Here is a 26,459-nt window from a genome sequence, read left to right on the forward strand (position 1 = left end):
AAGAGCGGTGGGGTCGCCGGAGCTTGGCCTGGATGGTCTCTAGCTGAGCTTGCTTCTGGGCGTTGCAGGGACTGGTGGCTCGTACAAAGCTGGAGAAGAGTGAGGAGGGGGACGAAGAGGGCTTTTGGGGAAACGGGAGGGAGGAGGAAGAGGACGAGAAGCCGAGACCCTGCTTAAAGCGCGCTGCACCCTCGCCTTTGCGAGTAAGCTCGTCGCAGTATGCGCGGCGGCCTTCGCTTCCTCCATGAATTCGATCCGGCGATGGAGTCCGACATTATAAAGTATTTAACCTTACTGCAGATAAATTATTTGAAGATTTACATACATACAACTCAATTCTCATGTATTTACATATCTAACACCTAAATTTTAATTTTTACATGCATGTTATGTGTATTTCACTCTAAAAGGAAAAACATAAAAAATAAAATTTTACCTATCAACCAACTAAAATATTGAATATTACATTTTTAATCACCAAAATTTAAATATAATATTTTAACCGCATTTTTCATTACGACCACTTTTTTTCTTACAAACTAATGAAGATTTTGAGTGAAAATTTCGGATTGTTAAAATGATTTATTTAAAATTTATGTGGTTAATATGCTATATTCAACATTTTGAGTAGTTGGTATGTAGTTATAATATGAATGATTTGGGTGATATAAATATAAAAATTGAGCTTTAGGTGTTAGATATGGGAATATATAAGAATTGGGTGGTATTTATATACACATCACATAATTCTTGTGTATTTACATATCTAACCCCTAAAAGTTTATATTTATATACATATCATTCAAATATCTATTATTACATTTAAAATTTACATATCTTTTTTAAGAAAAAAAATTACTCACATATATATAAATTGATCACATCAAAACAATATAAATGTAAATATCAAATTTTGAGCAGCTTTCGGCATAAATTTCTTTTAGAGTATAATATCATAAGCTTACTAAAAAAGAAAATAAGCTAACGGTTTCTTATTTTATTCTAGAATTTTTTTTCCTTTTCACCCGCGACCCTTCCAGAAACTGAAATTGAGCAACCTTATTCATGTCAAAATTCGAGGCATTTAGATACTTAACAACAATTCTTATTTATTTACATATCTAACACCTAGGGCTGGCAAAACTGCTTATGCTCGCGAACAGCTCGTGTTCGACTTGTTAAGAAGCTCGTGTTCGGCTCGTTAATTTTGTTCGATAAATTAACGAGCTGAATATGAACAAAGATGTGTTCGTTCGTGTTCGGCTCGTTTTGACTCGAAATACTACTCATCAAGTTTATATATATATAAGTAGTATTTTAAAAAAATTAATTGACTACAAGGCTACAAAGATTTATAATCAATTAAAATATTAATTAAGAAAATAAAATAAAACCTTATCGTCTTAGGGCTAGAGGATTAGAGCTGTTAAAAGAACTCTTTGCTCGTGAATAGCTCGTGTTCGACTCATTAAGCAAACGAGCCAAACATGAACACACTCTTTGAGCTCGAAATATAAGCGAGCTAAACACGAACTGAGCTGAGCCATGTTTTGAGCTCAAAATATAAACGAGCCGAACACTAGTTGAGCATGGCTCGCCCGTGTTCGGCTCCCTTTCACCCCCCCCCACAACCCCTCCTACCACCTGAACATTCATATTTACACCTGCACTCAAATCTTTAACAACATGCCAATAATATCAGTATCACTATATTTTTAAAAGTGAAATACACATTTTCAAATACAAATTTATCACCCCAATGTGTTATTAAGGTAAAAATCAAACTTTGATTATTAGTTATGTAAATACATAAAAATTGTAAGATATAAACGTAAATTTTACCTTTTTTTTTGAAAAATTATTTTTAAAAATACTATAAAATACATCAAAATAAATAAATTAAAAAATAAAATTAGTTCTAAATGACTCCTAAATTATATCCTCCATAGGGATCCATCAATAGTACAATATAATTAGTCGACAATTTTATTACAAGTCCTTGAAACAAATACGTTTATGCAAAATTAAAATTATTTAAAGTTTCTCAATCGTTCTCAAAATGTAAAATAAAAAATCTCAGAGGAGCTGTTTAACAATAACAAAATAGAGAAAAAATGGATAATCAATTTAGTTTATATAATTTCAAATATGCCTTATATCTAAAGTTGTAATTTTAATATTTGCTAATATATCCCCAAAGCCTTTAACATCATATAAAATTTAAAGTGAAGCATATTTTTTAATTCTATTTTTTATGTAATTATGACACTAATGTGTTATAGAAGTAAATATCAAAAATCAAGATATCAGGAGCAAATACATAAGAAATATGTGGCATGTACCTAACTTACTTAAAAAATCAAGAGAATTAAAAAGTAAATCACTAGCTTAGTTTCAATTGATCCAATTCTATTTTATATAATTCCAATTTACACATCATTAAGAAACCAGGTCTAGTTTGCAAAGTTATCCTGAGGGCAAAAGTGCAAAAAATAGCATAAAACAAGCCTTTTTTTAAGTCTCCCATTTTGGCATCCATACTATGAAAGAGTTTAATCTCCATGAATAGTGTATCTTTCCCATTTCTTAGTTGGATCGTATATCTGATTAAAAAAAAAAAAGTTAATTAAGAAATAATTAATTTCAATGCAACAAATAATTAAGAAATTGGGACTGTTAGGAAGCAGTTGCGGCTTTGCATGAAATAATAGTTTTGAAACTATTATGAGGGGAAAAAAAAAAGGATATTTTTTAAACATAAACTCAGATATCACTCAAATCCTATTTATTTACAAATCTAACACTAAAATTCAATTTTTACATACACGCCGCCGACTCTATGCATGAAAAGGGGGTATTTCACTTATTAAAAAGTTAAGATGGTGATGTTTTTAACGTGATATGAAAGATTTGAGAGGAATAAATGTAAACAATTTAATTTAGGTGTTGTAAATACAAAGGAATTGGGTGGTAAATGCTATGCTGCATGATTCGCACGATTCTTATGTATTATTTACATATCTTAAACCTAAAGTTCGATATTTATATTCGTAAAACTTTGGTATTAACTTCTTAAAGGTGAAATACACCTTCTAAGGCATATGTAAGTAAAGTGATAAGTATGTAAAAATTGAAGTATATGGGTTAGATATGAAAATACATATGAATTGTGGGGGTATGTATGTAAATTTTCCTAATAATTTTATGGATTTAAATGTGTAGTTCATCTTAAAAGAAAATACCTCCCATCTTGAAGCAGGAAAAATGTGCTTGTTCTTCTCATACCAGTGTCTTTCTACAACCTTCCCCGCATGAGACTGCAAAATATCAAACATATATACATTAACACAATAAAAATGAAGAAAGGAAGAAATTATTCTTCGCAATCTCAATCAGCTTCTCTACAATAAAATCAATCAAAACTATTAACTTATAGTAGATTGTTGTTGCTATGAATTAGTAGGCACGCTTCAAAGGAATGATACCTCATCTTTCTCTATGGTGGCATCAGCAACAGTTCGGACATCTTCGTGCACATCAAAGTGGAAAAGCTGCATAACAGAAATAAACAAATAATATCATTAACAATGATTAACTAAGTGCAAGAAGATGTAGTCAGCTATGGAAAGTTCCGAGTGCATGAGATTAGAAAAAACAACAGTCTTGATTCTAGAATTCTGTGGGATTTGGCCGATTTGGCCTGCCACTGCTATCGCAGCCACCGCCGGTCGCCGGCAACTGATCTATTATATTCTAAAGCTGCCTAGTATATCACAATCAAATTTAAGTCATTTGAATTAGCTTTATATAAAAAGCATTTTGTCCATACAAGTAATTCATAGTTATGTGGTTTTTCTACTTGCAATTATCTTCGCAATTAATTTTCTATGAAGTAGATATAGGGCATCAATGTTACTCGCAAGTCCTTGTGACACATTATATACAACATAAACGTCCGAGTCCTCCACGAACATCAGCCCCTAGGGGAAGAACACGGAGTTTTGTTGCGCCATTGCAAGTAGCCGGTTAGATAGAGGAGCTATGGAGCATGTCCAGGCCACCCCCTCACTGCAGAGAGCGGTGTGAGGGAGGAGGTGTTATGGAAGATGGTGGAGGTAGTCGTGGAGTGCCAGTTTTTATAAAGAATTATGTGAAGGCGCTAGAGGTGGCTTCCTTGTCTGCACAAGGAGGGGTCTCTGCAATAGGCGAAGGTCTTAACTCCAGCATCGACCGTCCAAAGCATGGAGGTGTAACGAGATAGTGACTTGCCTGCTGTGGACAAGCGTGGGAATACATACAACCTAGGGAATCAGAAATGTTTGGGGCCCCAATCGACGACCTTGGAAGGCTCGATTAAAAATGGTGAGGCTGACGGTATGTAACTAGAAGGTAAAGAGAGGCTGGATGCCAAAAAGGTGGACAATTGTACTTGTGGCCCTTCTCCGGCTTTGGGACAGCCCGCAGAAGGGGCTTCGTCAGGACTTCTTGTTGGCTCTGGGGATCAAGCTAGATCCAGGATGTTCCAGTATGTGAGATAACATGTTACTGTGCATGATCGGGACTTCCACGGGTGACTGGTGGAGGCTCGTCTATGGAGGAGCTGGCTACCGGTAAGAACCCTCCCCCATGATATCAGATAGATTTGTCCGTTAATAGGAATTGTGATGGAGGTAGGGATACCCTCACGGGGGAAGAAGATCGTTTTTGGGAAGGTTGTTCCACAGTTGTGGAAAGTCCCTTCTCGGCGGGTAGAAATAATCCCCTGCCTTCAACACGCCAGGAGGGGGCTCAAGGTAATGCCGCTGAAGCTGACAGAGTTACTTCTCTGAACCGAAACCTTCACAGCTTTATGGGGAGTCATCTGGAGAGCACACCATCCTCTCAGGGGACTGCTCCTGTAGACAGCTTTAGGGGAAATCTAAATGGGAAAGGGTCCACATATTGGGACAAGGACAACCGAAGCCTATGATGTGGGGCAATTATGGGAATGCTTGGAGGAAGCCAGTTCATGTACAAATAAACAAAAGAATGGATAAGAAGCAAATCTCTCTATGACAAAACAAACTCTATCGGAAGTGGTCTCAACTGGGTGGCTTTGAACTTATAATCGTAGTGCCGGACTGTTTATCTGTATTTTTGACAATGAAGAGGCGTGTGATGAAATTTTGGGTAGGGGTCCTTTGTTCATCTCGGGATTTACAGATTGTTGCCAGATTTCTCACCAAATTCCATACGGGGACTTTCCTAACCTGTGTGGGTTAGATTCCCGCAACTTCCCCTTCTCGATTGGGACACTCATAATATTACCAAGATAGCTTCAATGATTGGATAACCCCTCTGGCTAGATGCTCAAACTAGCGAGTGGGGGAGGAGCATGTATTGGAGAGGATGCATTAGCATGGACTTATCTTCTCCACGGCCGAAGGGGGCGTGGATCCAGCGTCGTTGTGGAAGGATTTTCAACCTGCTGAACGAGGGAATCAGCCAGCTCTAATATCGATGTGGAATAGGGGTCATAAAGAAGATTTTTGCCCCTTGAGGGTGCATGGAATGCAGCCGAGTAGATCGGTGATGTCCGCTGAAATGGTGGTAAATGGTGACAGTTCATGCAATGTTGCTGTTGGCTCAAAGCCCAAAAATTGTCAGGAGGTGGGAGGCGTTGTTGCCCCTAACCAGACCGGAGCACAACACCAAGATGGAAATTTATCGGGTGGCTTGAACTGAGCCTTAAACGGCAACATCAAAGCTCAAGTGGAGAACCAGGGGGACTTTGGTCACTAGGAGGAGGAATAAGCAAAAGTCGGGGAAAAAGTCCTTTTCGAGGGGGACAAACATACCCTTTGGAGGTAGCAGGAAAGAAGAAAGTGAACCCTCTCATCTATCATCAAAGGAGAATAAAAGCAAGATGGAAGCGGCTGGCAGCATGCATACTATGGAAGCGAGACAACAACAAGAAAATGAGGCGGAACAGAGAGATTCTCCACCTGGTGACCACTCGGTGGAAAAGTTTGGAGCTTTTCTGGAAGCTGAAGCCAGGAGATTATGAAGGAGTAAATAACAAAGAGGGATGGATATAGTTTCCAAGGCTCGGTTTGACAAGGAAGTCCAACAGCTACGACCGGTGGAACCTACCCCGAGAAAGAGAAAAATGAATCCATCTAGTTTGATGGTCGGCGTGGTTACGTCCTCTTCGGTGCAACAGTGAGTGGTATTCTCTGCTGGAATTGTCGGAGGACACGCAAGGCTGCAATGGGCAACTATCTGAAACATATTATAGGCAATCATGATGTGCATATCATTGGTCGCATGGAGACCAAATCTATGGACCTTGTAGAAGGGATATTGACAAGACTATCGGAATAGCTTGGGACTTATTTTACCAACCGGCCCAAGGCATTTCGGGAGGAATCTTGGTGCTGTAGCAGCGCGACATGGTGAAATTTTCGGTTAGTGAACATACAAATCAGTATCTTCGGGAAGACTCGCCGCCCGGATGGGAAACTGTGAAATATGGCATACATATATGCCGGTGCCAACTTGGTGCTGAGAGAACTGTGGAGCGTCATCTTGGGAAGATTGAAGGATGGAAATTCCTCATTGGTTGGAGGGAATTTCAATTGCATTACATCTCAAGATGATAAGAAAGGGGGGAAAAGGTTCACGACTTCACTTGGTGCTAGGGAGATGACGTAATTCATGAAGTGACCTTCACAATGTCAACTTCAGCGGACTTTCTTTTCACTTGGTATAACAGCAAAAACAGGATGGAAAAAATCTGGGTTCGACATGACCGCATTTTAGTTAATAGGGCGGCGCTTGACCTTTATTTGGATATTCAGGTGAAACAGCTCCGAATATTCGGACCAGTGCCCAGTGCTGCTTAGGCTGAAGAGCTCCTCATAGACGGCTCAAATTTGAAGATGTTTGGCTTTTGAACCCGGCGGCACGCAACATTGTGGAGATGAAGTGGAAAAAACGCGACTTTGGATCCAAATCGAGTACTCTTGCTAGGAAATGCCACCAGGCCTTAAAGGCCTTGCATTTTTGGAGTAAGAATAAGATACGAGAACTTGGGGAATTAAAAACAAGACTTGAAGCGGAAATCAACAACCTCCAACAGCAGGATTGCTCGGCCCAAGGACTTAATGAGGTGCCGAAAATAGAGCTGAAAGCTAAAGTTAATGAGCTAAACTCTACCTTGGCCCGAATCACTTGTTGATGGAGACAACGAGCAAAAGTTTGATGGCTGCAAGAGGGAGAAAAAAACCTCATAGTGGAAGAAGAAACGGCAATCGTATTCCTGGGCTTAAGGATACTAAAGGAAATTTGATGGGGGGATTTTGATGCTATTTATGATTCCTTCATGCGGTTTTTTGAAAACAAATGGGCTCAGAGGACAATTTGCTGCTCGAGCTGGCTGTTGGTTGAAGTTCTGGAAAACATAACAAGTACGATGGGGGATGTTCTGGCTAAGGACGTTAACAAGACGGAAATTTGGCTTGCGGTTAAGGCCATAAACCTAAACAGGGCTCCATGGGCGGACGGTATAACCTCTTCGTTCTTCAAATATTTCTGGTATTTGGTTGGGAATGACGTGTGTGATGCAGTTCAAGAATTTTTTGCCAGTGGCGACATGTATCCTGAGTGGAAGGGCACTCTTGTGGTTCTTATACCAAAGGTTGAAAATGCGGGCACTCCGACTAACTTTCGGCTCACTGTCCTTTGTCAAACCACCTACAAAATTGTAGGTAAAATTTTGGTGAACCGATTGAAGAGGATTCTCCCTCATCTTGGTGCGGAGAAACAATGTGCATTCGTGCCTAATAGATCTATTTCTTCTCATTATTTATTGGCACAGGAGTGGATGGGCCGCTTTCAACACTCCACCTCTACAACGGGCTTCATAGCAGCTAAACTCGATATGGAGGAAGCTTCTGATAAAATGAGCTGGACCACGCTTTGTCTAATGTGGAAAAGCTGTAATTTCCTCCAACCTTTCAACACTAGATTATCCAACGTATTATGAACCCCTGGTTTGCAATCCTCATAAATGGCAGGCGAACTTCTTGGTTTGAGGCAAAGTGCGGATTCCAACAAGACTGCCCGTTGTCACCATACTTTTTTATTCGGTGTTCTGAACTTCTGTCTCTACCTATCAAACAGAGTCATTCCTTGGGCGTGAGCAATTCCGACAAGGCTGCCCGTTGTCACCATACTTTTTTATTCTATGTTCTGAACTTCTCTCTCTATCTATCAAACAGTCATTCCTTGGGCGCGAGTGTATCGCCGACTAGCTCAAAAGTCTCACATTTTTTTGCTAGGCTAGCTTTAGATAGGTCTTTCTTTTGGGAAGCTCACACTCGTGAATCCAATTTTTTGAGTCTGGCTGAGGAAGATGAGTGTGGTTGAATTTGAAATAATCGAACGGTGGTCGGGTAAGGTACTTTGTCAAGATATTCTTTAGTTAGCCACTGGAGGACACAAAAGGAATACAAATTTTCCCGGAATCGAGTTTTTCCTTGATGAAGTGTCTGTTAATCTCCACATGTTTCGTACGATCATGTCGGACAGGATTGCAGGCAATGATAATGACGGTCTTATTATCACAGAACAACTGCAAAGGGTCGTAAGTCGGCATACGTAGTTTGCGGAGCATGATGTGTAACCAGTGAACTTCACAAATCCCTAAGGACATGGATTAGAATTCAGTTTCAGCAATGCTTTGGGCAACCACCGACTATTTATTTATTTTTTTCATGTGACACGATTTCCTTACACAAATGAGCAGTACTCATAGGTAGATCGTTGATCATCAACGGATCCGACCCAATAAACAATTATATAAACAACAATAAAACAAAAGGTGTGGCGCGAGAAAAACAAACCCGAGCCTAGTGTGTCTTTTAAATAGTGGAGAATTTGGTAGATAGCATAGAGATGGTGCACATAGTGGTCATGCATAAATTGACTTACTATACCAAATGCATGTCATATGTCGGGGCATGTATGGGCGAAGTAAATGAGTTTGCCCACAAAGTGTTGATAGTGAGTCTTGATAATAAAAAGAAACTGCATTATAAATATATAATTTTTCATTAGAATCCATTGAGACAGCCACTAGTTTGCACAATATTAGATTGTTCACTGTTAATAGATCAATCACATATTTACGCTTAGACAGACAAAGGCCCCGAGATGACCAATTAACCTATATGCCCAAGAAATATCAGAGTGATCTCAAGTCATTCATTTCAAAGAATGTAGCTAAAATGTTTTTCAAAGACTCCAATGTCGGTAGATCATGTCATGTGAGCACAATATCACGAAATGGACAATAAGAAGAGTACTTTGGACATTGAATGAATGTCAGAAGAGGAGTGTGATCCGATTGTGTCGGAAAAAACATGTCCCATTACTACTTTTGTAAACTTGTCAAACCAGACCTGTGGGGATTGCTTTAGTCCATAGAGGGACTTCACAACCGACACACTTACCTTGAGGAGGCAGTAGAGTTAAAAGCAGTGGGAAAAGACATGCACACCTCCTTTGTAAGAACTGCATTCAAAAACACATTCTTGACATTGAGCTGGAATAAGTACCAATCTAGATTCACCGCAAGAGATAGCAGGACCCAAATGGTGTTTAACTTGGCGACCGGAGCAAATGTCTCATAATCAACTGTGTAGGCATGTGAGTATCTTTTGACGACCAACCATGACTCATTGCGCTCCAAGGAACCATCTGAGTTGAACTTGATGTTAAAAAATCATTGTCATCCATTGCTTTCTTATCCCGAGGAATATCTACGACGTCTTATGATGGCTCCTCTGAAGGACATTCATCTCCTCCATTGCTGCATATTTTCAGACCGGATACGGTAGTGCAGCCTCAATAGTAGTCGAGATCTGATGATCTGTAAGGTTAGTAGCAAATGCTCTCTAGGTCAAAAGATAAAATGTGGAAAGAGACATTTTGTCATGGAATAGCTGGAGGATGCCTGATCGTGTACCTTACTCGAAGAACTCACCTCATTTACAGTGGGACTAGTGCAGAAGATGTCGCTAGGAGTGGATTTAAGGTCCTGCAAGGAGGTAGCAGTCTCCAGAAAAGAGCATTGGGACGAGTGTGTCGAGTGTATACACGAAGAGTGGGAGGAGAAGATGGTGGAACAACAAGAACTGAAGATTCCTCATTGGAAGGAATAATGGCGAGAACATCTATAGGAGTAGGATAATGAAGTGTCCAAGAACTCTAGCAAACCCTCACTGGAGATCAAGGAAAATAGGGGACACTTTTAGAAAAAGAAACATCAACACTCACATAAATTTTGTTTGTAATTGGATCAAAGCAGCGATACCATTAAGTGGTAGAGTACCATAAGAAGACACATTTTATGAATCTGAGATCAAGTTTACTCTAGGTGAAGTCAGTGCTCCAAACAAAAGAAACGATTGACAGGAAAGCATGACATCAAGATAGTTACGGGGGTTTAGAAGTTGTGAATTTTAGAGGGAACACTATTTATGAGATAGGTGACAGTCGACATGACATTATTCCAGAAATGTTTCGAGACATTAGATTGAAACATTATAGAACGAGCAACGTCAAGGAGATCTTGATTTTTTCTCTCTATTATTCCATTTTGTTGAAGGGTATCCGTACACGAGCTATGATGAAGAATTCTCTTACCAAGAATTCACCTAAAATTGAGTTAAAAAACTCAAGACAATTGTCAATCCGAAGGGCCTGAATTGGAGTTTGAATTGGTCAAAATGAAAGTGTAGAGGTTTTGAAAAGAGACAGCAATATCTGATTTGTCTTTTAAAATATAAACTCGCATCATCCAAATGAGATCAACAATCAAAGTAAGAAACCACTGTTTATTAGTGTAGCTGACAGTGCAAGAGGATCCACATATATCACTGTGAATGAGTGAAAAAAGAGCGGAAGACGTGTAAGTGCGGGGTTGGTAATGAAACCGATAATGTTTGATTAACCGATGTCTCACAGTTGACAATAGAAAGACTTTGATTAAAAAACATTAATGGATACAAAAATTTATTTGAAACTAGGATGACACAAACGACAATGCAACAACACAATGGGACATTCAATGACTCAAGATAGGCCACAACTGTTAAGTGGTATGTCCTCATTCTTTGTGTTTTTCTCTTGAAAGTAGTAGAGTTCAACTACCTACTTAACAGTTTCAATCATCTCCCTGAACAACAATCCTGAAATGCACTAACATCATGAGAGAAATTAGCAATGCCATCAATATTGTGTCAACTTACTAACAGAGAAAAATTTACACTTTAACAGTGGTACATGTAACACAGATTGCAGACGTATATCGATCGTTAGAATAACAAACCAGTAACCAACAATAGAATTATTGGAGTTATCCGCAATTATGACCATATATTTTCCATAACATGGACAATATGTCGATAAAGCTTGCGAGCATCTAGTCATATAGTCCGTGGAGGTCGACCTGGACGGATGTGTGAGGTCGACGGGTCAGCAGAGAATTGAATGGATCCAAGTAGCTTGATTAAGTGCTCCATCTGAATTTGCCGAGTTGGATAATTCTGGAATGTTCTAGGTAGGAGCCGGTTGAACCGTGGTAGACTCTGATTTGTAGTAAGACCCTTGCCAACAGAGGATTTGGTCGAAGATTTGTATGTCAGTTTTTTATGGAGTTTCCAAAACTTATCACTAAGTATGGTTGGGTTTGTGACAGTAACCACAAGTTGGGTGACTTGCTCGAGAGGGTTGAGCGCTATTAAAAACCAAAGCATACGATTTGGTTGAAGGGGTGGAAATGCCGAGCATGAGAAGTTTCTAGTTCTCTTCGAAGCGGATCTTGGTGAAGGCAACACGAGCGGAAGAGGATCTCAACTAAGAGTACTGCCCCGGACTTCATCAAGGCCTTTGTTGAGGCCTGTCAAAAATTGGAATATGCGATCCTTCTCTACAATTTTCTGGAAGAGTCAAAAGTCAACCTAAGAGTCCCAAGTGTAGTACTAATACAGGTTGCATTCCATACATAGTGTCACCAGGCCATTGTAGTACTAGGTCAAGGTCCTTGATCCTTGTTTTGCCTCTCGAATCTTCTTAGATACTTCATAGAGTTAGTCGGAGTTTTTTACATCCGAGTAGATATCACGGATTGTTGTCCAGAGGGCACTAGCAGAAGGCATGAACATATATGAACGGTCAATCGACGGTAGGGCTATCAAAACGGCTCGTTGTTCGCAAACAGTTCGTGTTCGACTCATTAAAATTTTTTTGCGCTCATGTTTGAAGCAAAAAAATGTTCATGTTCGGCTCGTTGTTCGCAAGCAGGTTGTGGTTTACTATGATGCTTTTCTTGTGACAAGCATGAAAGGCTTAGCTTAATTCTGTGACTTGAGTGTATGCTATAATTTCAAAGGTTTGCATTTGCCACTTTATGTTAGTTGTTACATGTCTGATATATTGATTGGATTATTGTTGGCCGATTGAGATGAGGAGTTTGAATTTAGAATTAAAAGCAGGTTTGATTATTATCTATGGAATAGATTAAACATGAATTTAGCTAATACTGCGCTAACCAAATGGATTACCATAGGGATAGAAGTCAATAAATTGATTTTACAAGGCATGTAAAAGAACAAAAACTTTGCTTGGAATTTTTTTTATAATTTTAATCGTGTGGTAGTACAGTGGATATGTGATTCATTTAAGTATGAAGTAAACGCAATTAACGAAATTAAGAGGAAATCATCTCCTTCTACCGGCATTAAGCCTAATTTCTCTTAATTTAATAATTAGGCATTTTGTTATTATTTCAACATAATTTAATATTGGGTTAATTAGCGCTCCTGATTTTGCTCAAATTTAGCAAATAAAAAATTTAAATTGTGAATATTATATTATTATATCTCACTAATTTTGCATTGTTCTAAATTCTAGTTGAACTACTTAAATAATTTTTATCATTTCATCATCATTTGGGTTTAAATTATAGTATTGCTTGTCTACATTTAAGAAAGTGAGTGGCTGAAATTTTTGCTAGCTTGAAATCTTAAAATCCACAGTTTCCTTTGCTTACTACAAATTATATTAATTGTATTAAGAATTGTATTAAGAAACCCAAATCCTATGTCATCCCACATCATAGGATTTTTAAGAAATCATATTAGGATTCCTTTGCATACTACAAATCATAAACCCTAATCCTAAGTCATCCCACATCACAGGGTTTTAGAATATCCTTCCATTTCTATATATCATTTTCTTCTTACATTCTTCACCAGTTAGAATCTATGATTTCTTATGTGCTCGCATGTACGAACTACAAAATTATAATGGCAGTTGTTTTTTTGGGGCATTTACATTAATAGCACAAAATATTTATCTATTTACATATCTCACACCAAAATTTTTATATTTACAAGCATAGCACTCAAATCTTTAATATAACATAAAAAACGGTGTCATTACCACTTTTTAAAAGTGGAATACACTTTTTGATGCATAGGTTTAAAGCAACAAAGCTATTTATGAAAATATGAAAGTTTAGGAGTCAGATATTTATATACATAAGAATTATGTGCTACTTCTATAAATTTCTCATGTTTTTTTTTTTGGTTTTCATTTATGCCCCGTTAGCTTGCATGGATAGTAGAACTATTCTACCTAATTAAGTTAGATATATACATATAAGAGAGTGAGTGAACGCGTGAATGAGGCACAGGAGAATTCTTTTTGCATGGTATGCTACACTTTTGCAGGTAGACTTCTTAGTCATGTAGTCAATAGAAAAACACATGACTTGATTCGGTTCACAATAGAATTCAAATTGAGCTAACAGATAACTATGAAAATAAAAAAATGCTACTATATTTGGAAGGCTTGAAATACTTAAAACAGAGTAAATTAAAAGTCAAATAAGAATTTGAAATTGTATGGGATAAATACGAAAAGAGAGATTATTCAATAGGCAAAAAAGTGCAGGACTGGCCACATAGCTTAACAGAAATGATAAAAGGAAGATCAAACTAAAACAAAGATATGGAAAAGACAAAATTGCTGAAACAGCAATTATCAATCAGTAAATGGAAAGAATGCTTTCAAGCAAAAACAAGAAATCTTAGTTAGGAAGATCGACATACATACCAGTTATTTCCTATGTCTTTACATAACTAACACCTAAACTTCAACTTTTATATATATGCCGCCATACCTATGCATGAAAATGTGTATTTCCTTTCTTTAAAGTTAAAATAATGTATTTTTTATGTGATATAAAAAAAATGGATGGTATAAATGTAGAAAGTAAAGTTTAGGTGTTAGATATGTAAATATATATGAATTGGGTGGCATGTATGTAAATGCCCCTTTCATTTAAAAAAAATGGCAGAAGAATTTAACCAGGGATTAGAAGACAGTCATACAAAAAAGAAATTACCGGTCCACTTTTCCCTCTTGCTTTGTTGATGATCAACTCATAGAAACTGTATTGCTGAGAAATCAAAATCAGAGAATTGCATTAACTTTCCTCTCATTGAAATAAAAGGTTCATCAAAATTAGGGGTGTCAAATCAGTTTGGCTCAACGAGTTCGGGTCTGACCTAAAATTATCACATACCCGAACCAGAATATTTAAAGGGTTAGAAAGTCCTACCCAAACCTAACTCGTCTTCAACCCACCGACCTGAACCTCATATAAACCCTTCAGCATAAGGCATAAAAGCTATTTTGGTCGTCGTATTCAGATTGATTTCGGGTTGGTGATTCAATTTTGAATCAATTTCTGATTAGCAGGCAAGTTTTTGGTCAATTTACGGTTAACTAATCAACCTAAACTCGACCCAAAAAATTAAACGGATAAGGATTCCTAACCAAAATCCGACCCGGAGATTATTCAAGTCAACCCAAACCAGGATTTGAATCACGTTCGGGTCGAGCTGGCGCGTTGGGTGAATTTTTGACACCCGTAATCAAAACCACCGCAAAAAACAATGAGACATACATGAGGAATGATTAGATCTTCTTTTACATAAACCAAGTTCTCCACCGACGTTGTTCTGATCTCCCGAAACTCGGGGGCAAGCTGCTGCTGAACAGCCCTAAGAAATTCTCCAATGGTGTCGCCTTTCCGAACCTAAACAATTAAATGATCAGAGGAAAGAAAGAAGAGGATCAAAAGAGTAAATAATGAAGGGGTGAATGCATCATTACCTGTATAACTCTCCTGTGCCCAGCACCATCCCAATAGCTGTAAGTAATTTCAAGAGGCTCATCTAGAATACATAAGATCGTAATTACCCAAAATATGTTTAAAACAACGAAATATTTCTTGAAAACTTACTTCGAATTATCTCCTGCTCACGTAGCCATTGCTTACATAATCGCTCCCTTTCAGCTTGTTCCTCAGCCTCTCTCTCACTGAAAGATCATCCTTGGTACCACCAAGTAAGGAATCAGCCAAGACAAGAAAAAACATACAACTAACAGAATAAAATTTAGGGAAGTTTACATAGGTAGCAAAAAATTCTTATGTATTTAAATATTTCACACCCAACCTTCCAAACATATGCATGAAAAGGTGTATTTGACTTTTCCGTAGTAATAGTGCTACTTTTTATGTGAGTTAAAAATTTGAGTGTTGTGTGTAAATATGAAAGTTTAGGCGTGAGATAAGTAAATACATAAGAATTGTGTGCTATGCAAGTAAACCCCCTAATATTTAAGGGAAACAAACAATTGAGTATAAAAATACCTATCAGGTAAGAAGCTAGTCTCGACTGTTGGGTCTTTTCCGAGCTTTCCATTCTTTTGACCTGAATGTTCATCCATCGAAAGATAGCAAACATATGTAAGCATAGTGTTGTGACCATTTTGAAACACATCAAAAGCTAACCAAACGACCAATAACTTTATAATAAAAATTTCTTAAATTAGAAACAAACGAAATAAAAAATGCTTCTTGTGCAAGCTGTTGCTAATAAAAGCAGTTGTCACTAAGACGATAAAACCTCGCTAATATTTATTTTAAAATTTCAGAGTTATGAATTGAGGTGTTTCTGACTCTCCACAATTACGAAGCCTGTCATTTTAAAAGCTAACAAGCCCACGTTAGTCTACCATTCACTTGGAGAAAAATAATATGTATAAAGGGAGATACAAACAATTACTTACCTATCACTACAAAACATTAAAATAGAAATAATATTTGGAACAAAAAATCAAAACAAAAATCCAGGGTCCATATAGGTTACCAAGATTTGGAAGGTAAGCATAAATGTTAAGTAGTTTTGTATGAGCAATGCTTTTATTTACTAAATAATTGTTTAAAATCATATGCTGATAGAACACAAGGACCTCATCAGAGATTATAAAACAATTTAAAGAGATTGGTGTCTCCAATACATTCAATTCAGGCACTAATATTAGTTTGAACCCACATTATGACATTAAACATTCCTGAGAACAATATAAGCAAGAAATACAATATAAATAGAATCTACATTATGAAGAAAACAAAGTTTGAATCAAGATGATAATGATAACATAATCAACAAACATGGTAGGTCATAAAGATAATAATAATAAAAATAAAAAACATGGTAGGTCAATGATCCTGTAACATATATTAAAAGATGTGTTGTTAGCTTGTAAAGCATGTTACAGCTAGTTACAAATGATAGGAAGCACACAATGAACAATTCCCAACTTTACCCGGGCTTTGTATCAATTAGAAACTATACCACGCCGCGGAATAACGGGATCACACCAATTAGATAAAAACCCGGAACAAAAATTAAAATAGAAGTACAATCAAAGCAACAAAAAATGTACAGGAGAATTTACGTAGAAAAAACCCAAGAACGGGAAAAAAATACAAAACCACCACACCAAAAATTTCTACTATTAAATTTAAAAAATTTTACAAAGAACTCACACAAGTTTTCACTCCACACACAAATAAAACTTATAGAACTCGCTTCACAATCTTTCATCTCCGATCCGACGCAAAATCACACTGAATCACTGAAATCCACCTCTTTGACACTCATCAACTTCACCGAGATGCTCGTCAAAGAATACCTAAAGAAGATACACTAAGCCCTTCTTTACGCCGCTTGAAATCGGGATAAAAAAACCAATTCCTTACACATCACGGCGCATAGGCGCCCAAACTTGGCGCCTATGTGCCTAGCTCTCAGGAACAGGCGCCAATATGGGCGCATACGCGCCCAGAGCCGGAGCATAGGCACCAGATTCTCTGTTCGAGCAACACCCAATTGGGCGCTTAAGCGTCCACAACCCAGCGCATAGGCGTCAGGTGCTTTGTCCCGCTGCTCACCAAATCAGTCTCCACTCATAACAATTTCCCGCTTAGAGACTAATTGTATTGAACACCAGTCCTTTGTACCCTCACCTTCATCTAAATCACTATCACAGTCACGTGTTGTGGTCACGTACTGTGGCTACTCCCGGTCTCAACCTTCATGAAACCCAACTGAAAGCATAGCTTCAGTTTCTCAACACTCACCACTTTTGTCAACATATCTGTAGGACTCTCAGTTGTATCTTTTCTAGAAATAACTATCATTTTCCAGAAGAGATCGAATGAAATATTACCTTTGCTGGGTGTGTTTCATCCTGACATGAAAAACAGTGTTTTTAGCGAGAAGAATCGCACTCATACTATCACTGTATAGTCTTCAAATCCCCTGTTTCTTGCTTAAATATGTCATAGAACTTTGTAGTCAAATCATCTCCTTGCTAACATCAGTAACAACAACATATTCGACCTCTGTAGTAGAAAGTGCAACGATTTTCTGCAACTTGAAAACCCAACTCATCACTGTGCTCCCAATTTCAAGATAAACCTCACTGTATTCCTACTATCCACATCTCCTACTAGATCAGAATCCACGAATCCCTGTAGACTAATCCCTGCACTTCCATAGCAAAGTGCACCGTTGACTGTTCCTCTCAAATACCCGAGAATTCACTTTAACACCTCTCAATGATGCATGCCTGGATTGCCTATGTAACTGCTGACTACTTCCAATATATATGCAATATTTGGTTTGGTACAAATCATTGCATACATCAAACTTCTAAATACTGAAGAATACGAAACTTTACATATGTGCTTGTTATGCTTCATAGTTAGGCGACAGCTCCTTAGGTAGTTTGAAGTGACTACCTAAGAAAGTACTAACTAGTTTCGCCTCACTTATGTTGAACCTCTGTAAGAACTTCTCAACATACTCTGACTGAAACAAATTTAGTGCTCCTGTTTCTGCTGATTCTCATTCTGAGGATCTCCCTGTTTGGACAAATTTTTCATCTCAAACTCACTTGATAATTGTTTATTCAAATCTCTGATTTTCTTCATATTTATCCCTACAATCAACATGTCATCGACATACAAAAGAAGCAAAATATAACAGTTACCGAAGTGTTTGATCAAGTAACAGTGGTCTGTCCGACACTTCATGTACTCACTGTCTAACATAAAACTGTCAAACCTCATGTACCACTGTCCTGGAGCCTGCTTCATGCCATAAAGACTCTTCAATATGTTGATAAAACATTCTTTTCCTAGAACCTTATAACTGTGGTTGCATCATGTACAACTCTTCCATGTAAGAAAGTTGTTTTTACATCCATCTGATCCAAATGTAGATCTTCCTTTGCAACCAGACTCAGCACGATCTTGACAATCGTCATCTTCACCACTAGGGAGAAGATCTCTGTGCGATCCACTCATTCCTTCTGCTGTAAACCCTTCACAACAAGCCTTGCCTTGTAGCGCTTGTCGCCATCTGACTCTTCTTTAAACCTGTAGACCCACTTATCGTGTAGTGCTCTTTTGTCATTTGGTAGTACTATTAAATTCAAAGTTTGATTTAACTCCAAAGATTGCATTTCTTCATCTATGACAAGCTCTCACTCCCTTGAATCTTCAACTTAAGTGGTCTCCTCAAAACACTCTAGTTCACAACTATTAGTTAATAACAAATAGTGTAAAGAAGGAGAATACATGTGTAGGGGTCGTGTCATTCTGCTGGATCTTCTGACTTCTGTAGTAGAAAACTGAGGAATTTCCAGTGCTCCTTCCGGTTGATCACTTATTCGATCTCCATCTTCCTGATCCCAAGTATCTTCTATCTCAGCATATCTGAATTCCTTAAAGGTAGTTGACGAAGAGTCCTAATTTCTAGCCATATTTTGTATAGCTCCATTTCATTGAATATGATGCCCCCGCTTCTGATGAATTTCTGATTCTGGTAATCCCAGAACTTGTATTCAAACTCATCTGAGTCATATTCAATGAAGGTGCATTTGACAGATTTTAAGTCAAGCTTGCTCTTGGACCCTGTATAAACATGCACATATGCAGAAACTTATTTTTATTTGATTTCAGCACCGACCCGCCCTTGGAGAAAGAATTTTTTTTTTCCTTGTCATATATACAGTCTTCACATAAATCTAGATCAACTGATTTTAGACCCTGAAACTTACTCTTTGAAAGTAGGGACTTCATACATTTCTCGCTCATATGGCCATGCCCATGGCGTTACAGACCTGCATCCATCTTGGTTCAAGCCACATCAATGAAATCAGTCATTTCATTGATCAAATAAATGATGTCTTCAATGTTGCCCCGAGCCATCACTAATGCCCCCTAGTCACTTTCCACGAATCACCTATGAAAGTAGTCATGAATCCTAGCTTTGCAGCTAGCAAACAGAGAAAAAATTTCTCCTCAAACTTTGAACATGTCTTACTTCAGTAAGTTTCCAGTTTGTTCCATTCAACAACTTAATATCAACATCATTATTTTCTACTATACTGTAGGCCTTATTATCTCCCAAATAAACCTTTCATAGATCACTCTGAGTGTAGTTTTCAAATACCTTCTTATTGGGGCAAGCATGAAAAGAGACACCTGAATCTACTATCCAGGCTTCAGTACTCACTAGGGACAAGGAGTCACTTTAGATTTCACGAGACATTAGTAGAAAGACTACTTTCTTGTTCTCCACCACCAGCTTTCTTTGGAGCTTTGCAGTCCTTCTCGAAATGTTGCTTCCTACCACAGTTTCAGTATTTTCTTCTGCTTGACTTGGGTTTTCCTTTCTTCAACTTGGATTTATCTTTATCTGTATTCCTGCCCAATTTTTTTCCTCTGTTATCAGCATTCAACACAGAACTTGAAGATGCACCATTCACAACTTTTCTGTGAAATTTTTCATTCAGCATCAAGCCCACGATGTCATTAAAGTTTAACTTTGAAGTCCCTGAATAACTACTCACCGTCGTTACCAAATCATCCCAATTTTCCAGCAATGAAAATAGTATCACCAGTGCTCTGACCTCATCATCAAAGTTGATCCCAAAAAAACACAATTGACTCGTCACAATGTTAAAGTTATTGGGATGTTCTATCACTGAACTACCTTCCACTATCTTCATGTTGAATAACTTTTTCATCAAAAAATCTTATTGGAAGCAGAAGGCTTTTCATAGTAGAAAGACTACTTTCTTGGTAAATGTCGCCATGAGATCCACCGTAGTAATCACATTCACAATGTTAAATGCAACCGATGATGAAAGTATCAATCTGATCAAACTCAGTGTCGTTCGATCCAACACTTCTCATTCGTTCATAGACATAGATTCATGCTTCTTTGTGATTCCTTGTAGTGACAAGTATAATTTTATATAATACAGCGAATCCTCCACCTATCATAAAGCAAAGTTCACCTCATTGAACATCCATACTTTGAATATAGCTTCTTCAGTCATTGCTCCCACTTGAATTGAAACTCACTTTGATACCAGTTGCTAAAAATCACACAATGCACAATTCCCAACTTTACCGGGGCTCGGGATTAATTAGAAAATAATCCACATCGTAGAATAATGGGATTGCACTGATTTGATAAAAAAGCCAGATCAAAAATTAAAACAGAAGCACAGTAAAAAAACAAAAAAACACACACTAAAATTTACCTGAAAAAACCTAAGAATGGTAAAAAAATATATAACCACACCACCAGAAATATCCACTGTAAAATTCAGAAGGTTTTACAAAAAACACACAATTTTTCTCTCCATGTATAAAGAAAATTTACATGACTCGCTTTACAATCTTCTTTCTATCATCCGACGCAAAAATCACGTCGAATCACCGAAATCCACCTCTTCGACACTCCTCACCTCCACCGGGATGCTCTTCGAAGAATACAGAAGGAAGAAACACCAAACCCATCCTTACACTGCTCAAAAATGGGATTAAAAATCAATTTCCAACACCAACCGCTCCTGGCGTATAGGCCCCACGTTCACCAAACGCATAGATGCCCAAACTTGGTGCCTATGCACCAAGCTCTTGAGAAACTGGCGCCTATATGGGCACATAGGCGGCGACTTCTCTGTTCGAGCAACACCGAAGTGGGTGCATATGCGCCCAAAACCTGACGTATAGGCGTCAGGTGCTCTGTCCTACTGCTCACCAAATCAATCTCCACTCATAACAACATATTGCATATAACCACTTAGATCTTATGAGCTCCCAGTGTTGCTCCTCCTTGAAATTAAAGAGTGCTAGACTTGGATATCGCTAGTGCAAATAATTACAACCAAAACAAAATGGAGAAGACTGGAATCCTTACAAATACTTGCTAACTTAGCAACCCTTTGCACAACTTCTAATGATGGTAAATGTGATCTACCACTTTTCATTCTTGATCCTTTCAAAATTATTTAAGTTGTGATATTGATGTGTCCTCCACTTTTACATTGAACATAAAAATAGTATGATATTATGATAACATCTCACTAAATTTTTTCATTGATGATTCGCACAATAAATGCTTTAAACACTTTACACAATCGTCAACTCCAAAAGCAGTATGACCTTTAAAATTACAATCATTATATATAAAAGACTAGAGCAATGATAATCTAAGTGAAAGGGATTTTTATTAGATTTTCGGGGAAGGATTTCAAAATCCTTATCCTCCATGATTTTTAGTAGAATGTCCCGATTTGTATCTCTCATATTTGATTGCCAGCTTAACAGTCTCAAATATAACCATTTATTATTACAACCTTAAAAAAGACGCCTAAACAGTCTCATTTACAACATAATTAATTTTGTTGCAAGCTTTTTTCTTCTAAACACTCGGATCCATACAACTGGTGTTTCCATTATAAATATGCCAACTATGCAAAGGAAAGAGATAAAAATTTTTTTTTTTTAGCAAAATGTGGAAAGCCACCATCGTACATTCCATTTATAGTTTCAAATACTAATTATACATGTAAACTTTAGTAAATGTTCAAAGAAAACGTAATCTAGCAAATAATTAGGACAAATTATACAAGTAAATTATGAAGGTGACTAGGGCCAAACATAATATAGAGACACCGGTACAACATATGAAAGATGAATAATATAAAAATATATTGAAATTTAAAAGTTAGCATGCAACCACATGCGTGTGTGTGTGTGTGTGCGAGCGCGTGCCTTAGAAGCTACAAAGCAAAATGAAATTATCAAAAATAAAGATTGAGAAATATATATCTCAAAAAATGTTTTCAAAAACACGCATCACATGTAAAGCGAAGCAAAGCGCTTGATGCCCATTTCTTTGCTGAAGCGCGCTAGCGCTGAAGCTAATTGGTCCAACCTAGTGTTCAAGGAGCGCAAAGAGAGGATAGTCGTGTTTGAGAGATTGAGGAGCACATGTGAGCCTAGCAAAGTTTTTTACTTCAACCAAGATTTCCAAGCGTGCTTTAAATGCTATGGTCTTCCTTCGACTTTGACCTAGTGCTTCAATCACAGGAAGCGTATGCGAGAACCTGCTTAGGGTTTGAGAGGGGACCTTCAATCGAATGGAGCAGCAGACCAAGCTTACATAACCTACAGGGAGGAGAGCCTTCAAACTTCAACCAAGTAAAACGCCGAGCTTATCAAACCCGCCTCGCCGAACCCACTTGATCGAATTTGTAAGCTGCCCAAGGTATCTCATGTTATATGCTTTTAGGAAGATTTACATACATGTCGAACAATTCCAATGTATTTACATATCTAAGACCTAAACTACAATTTTTAAATATTATATTTAGGTATTTTGTATGTAAATATATACGAAATGGGTGGTATTATGTAAACAAACCTTTTTTAGGTAATGAGTGTGCACCAAAAAAGGCCCGGTTTTAGAGGATAATTTAATTAATGCCAAAATATTTTACTTCAAATTTTAAATTTTCAAAAGAAATAAACATTCTCTCTCAATGTTTGCGTTCATATTAGGTATTTACCATATTCTTTTTCAATTTTATATCAATATTTAAGTTATATTTTATGTTTTATAGCTGTTTATGAATATATTTATATATTAATAGTTTTATATAATGTACTCGCGCTTGTTGACCTCATTTTTAGCGAGAATTAGTTTTCTTCTTAGAGTTTAGAATCTAGCCTTAGGGTTCTCCCTTTGACTATCTTAGAGCCTTAGAAATGGGACCCGCCTCGTTTTAAAAATTCAAATTACTTCTTTACTCTCTTAGAGTTCCGCATGTGTGGACCTTGACCTCGGAAACCAACATGAGGGAACTCAAAATGAGTCCATATAGGATCATTAAGCCCTATGATTGCCTCATTCACAATATGCACCTTCTCGCGCAAAAAGTTCGTAATTCGAAGAGTCGACACGTTCGATCACTACAATTCACATCGCCTGCACCGTTATTTATCGAAAACTTAAACAAAATTTTTGAAACAATCGATCGATGACCAGAATTTTGATGAGAGTCGAATTCGACACATTTTTTGGTTCTTTAGGGTTGGCCGAAAATTCAAAGGAAGGGCAGAAGTGCTACCATTTTCTTTTCTCGATTCCCTGGTTGTTTCCTCTTGAGCGGCTTGGTGTACTTGGGGTGCCGTTCTTTTCTTCTTCTTCTCTTGAAAAAATCAAGCAAGTATCCCTTCCTCCCTTAGCTATTTATTACTTTGGGTTGTTGGCTTGGTTGCTTGTTCTAGCTTTAATGTTTCTCTGGATAAAATAAAAAAAAGAGGAAAATAAAAGGAGAGGAGGAAGAATGGTCTATACTTTTATTTATTTAGTCCTGCTTATGGTGGCATGACTGTTTTGCTTGCATGAAAATTTAGTCTCTCAAGCGTAAATGTTGAATTTGTTTAGTATGGTGTGGTCAATCTCTCTTGTTTGTCTTCATTTTTTTTTAGATCGGGAAGATATGCCTATAAAATGCTATTCGATATTCATCTTTTTTTTTTCTCTTTTTGATGGTTTGGAAGGTTTCGCATGCTCTATTAAAAGAAGTTTGGAGAATGATTTGACACCACGTTGGTAATGAGGGTTTTGAAGCCTTGAAAGTTTCTTTTCTTTTTTTTTTTTTAAAAAAAACATTTTTACCTTTATTTTGAGAATGTTTGATAGGTTTGAAGGCTTCATTTAAAGAGGTGACGGAGCTTGATGTTGTGGCATTTTGGGAGTGTACAACTTACTATTTTACATGACAAAAGAGGTGTCTTAAGCTTGTGGGTTCATCATTTTGAGAGGGGTCGTCCATGATTTTGAGAATGGATAATGTTGGTTTCTAGAGCCTATTCTCTTTATTTATTATTATTTATTTATTTTTTAGACTTGGATATGTGTGGTTCCTTTGCCTCTTTGAGGTAGGTTTAAACTAAAACATCCTTTTGTCTCCAATGTGCGCTACTTTCCTTGGAAAAGGCTTGATGCTTTAAGACTCATTTTGAGCACCACATACATGTTAATTCAAGGTATTTGAGGTATTGTTTTGGATGACGCCTACAAGGGTCCGAGGTGTAAGATGCGCCTAACTTGTTTGTAAATTAGTTTCTTTTAGGATGTAAGAGATTCCTGGAACTTCACTTGTATGGTTTACATATCCAACAATTAATTCGGATTTTTTACAATTGTGCTACCTCATCCATGCATGAAAAAGCTATATTTTCGCTCATCTTGCAAGTAAAATAATGGTATTTTTGGCTCCGACAGGAGAACTTATGGGATTTTTTTTTATATGCACATGAGAATTTTGAAGATTGGATATCAAGTATGTAAAAATAAGGGAATTCTTTTGTTATATGCTTTGTGTTCTTGGAAATCTTGTAGCTTGCCGATTTGGGAATTTTCGTTGCATACTATACATTGCAATGACGAAATTTGGGTGTTAAATATGTGAAGACATGGAAGTTAGGTGACATTTATATGTGAATTCATTTAAAGTCCCCTTCGCCATTGCAAGGTCAATTATCAAGTCCATCGACTTCTTTCCCCTTTGGATACATGTGAAGCAAAACAATGCAAATACAAACAAAAGTCGACATTTACATATACACTTTGTAAGTTCTATATATTTGCATGTCTAATACTTAAAGCTTGAATTTCATATTAGACCTTGGGATGACTTGTGTTCCAAATTGCTTAAACATTATTCTTAGCCTTCCATCTTGTGGATATTTATATATATGCTACACAATTCTTTTGTATTTACATGACGCAAATTTCTTTTTATACATATGCACCATTTCAGTTTAAACAAAGGTCGACCTTTGATATATGTTATCTGTTTCATGAAAAGTCTTATTGAAGGTCTATGGGTGAAATACTATGTTGGATTTTAAATTTTCCCTTGCTGATTTTGCGTTTCAGGTGTTCAAATGAGACTACTATGACTCAAGGTTTATGCACATACTACTCAACTTATTCATACTTGCGCAAAAAGGGGGACATTACATGCATACCAACCAAGTTCTTCATTACTTTAGAAATTGAAATGCGGCTTTTTATGCATGATTGGGAAAAGTAAAGGGAAGTGCAATATATACTTTTTCATATTGCAAAAAAAAGGGGATCCTTTTTTTATTTTTGAGCTTGAACTTTCATATGGATCACTTGGGAAATCTAACTATATTTTTTGTTGCTCAATATAGACTAGTTAGAGACACGTATATATTACGGTTGATTGGTTTGGAGACATATTTACACTACATTCAGTTGACTATAAGCATCGGTGTTACATTTGTTGGAGTTTATGTGTGTACTTATGTTGAACTTGTGTCGATTTGGAGGGGATATATGCATGGTTTTGGGGGTTTTTAAGTGCGTCTTTTGGCGATATTTTGGGCCTCTTTTGGGATGCAGTTTTGCGCTATTTTGATGAGGTTTGGACTTCGGTTTGGCATGGTTTTGGGGAGTTTAAGTTGCATTTGCGGCCCTCTTTGATAGTTGTGTGGGCTGCACTTAGGGCTCTCTTTGGTGATGTTTGGGCTGCACTTGGGGCTCTTTTTAGCGATGTTTGGGTTGCACATTGGGGCTTTTTCTAGTGACGTTTGGGTCACATTTTTTAAGCTTTATTCGTTATGGTTTTAAGTTGCATTTTGAGGCTTT

The 26,459-nt window shown here is 37.3% G+C and overlaps 2 protein-coding genes across 3 annotated transcripts in view; both read right to left on the reverse strand.

The window, feature by feature from the left end:
• LOC110026196 overlaps nucleotides 1–26,459 on the reverse strand; it is a gene marked incomplete in the record, with an annotated part of 97,417 nt that overhangs the window by 7,749 nt on the left and 63,209 nt on the right.
• LOC110026195 (protein XAP5 CIRCADIAN TIMEKEEPER) overlaps nucleotides 2,340–26,459 on the reverse strand; it is a 32,136-nt gene continuing 8,016 nt past the window's right edge. The window contains exons 5-12 of one of the 2 annotated variants that reach the window (XM_020727055.1): nucleotides 15,770–15,830; nucleotides 15,359–15,435; nucleotides 15,229–15,290; nucleotides 15,020–15,151; nucleotides 14,456–14,509; nucleotides 3,486–3,551; nucleotides 3,243–3,317; nucleotides 2,340–2,603 (exon numbers count right to left, since the gene is read on the reverse strand). In XM_020727055.1, the coding sequence (XP_020582714.1) occupies nucleotides 2,553–2,603; nucleotides 3,243–3,317; nucleotides 3,486–3,551; nucleotides 14,456–14,509; nucleotides 15,020–15,151; nucleotides 15,229–15,290; nucleotides 15,359–15,435; nucleotides 15,770–15,830 (578 nt within the window). In that variant the 3' untranslated portion in view covers nucleotides 2,340–2,552. The remainder of the gene's footprint in view (nucleotides 2,604–3,242; nucleotides 3,318–3,485; nucleotides 3,552–14,455; nucleotides 14,510–15,019; nucleotides 15,152–15,228; nucleotides 15,291–15,358; nucleotides 15,436–15,769; nucleotides 15,831–26,459) is intronic. The other variant, XM_020727056.1, reaches the window with a different exon arrangement.

The sequence above is a fragment of the Phalaenopsis equestris genome, unplaced genomic scaffold, assembly GCF_001263595.1.
Source record: "Phalaenopsis equestris unplaced genomic scaffold, ASM126359v1 Scaffold000359, whole genome shotgun sequence".
Classification (NCBI taxonomy): domain Eukaryota; kingdom Viridiplantae; phylum Streptophyta; class Magnoliopsida; order Asparagales; family Orchidaceae; genus Phalaenopsis; species Phalaenopsis equestris.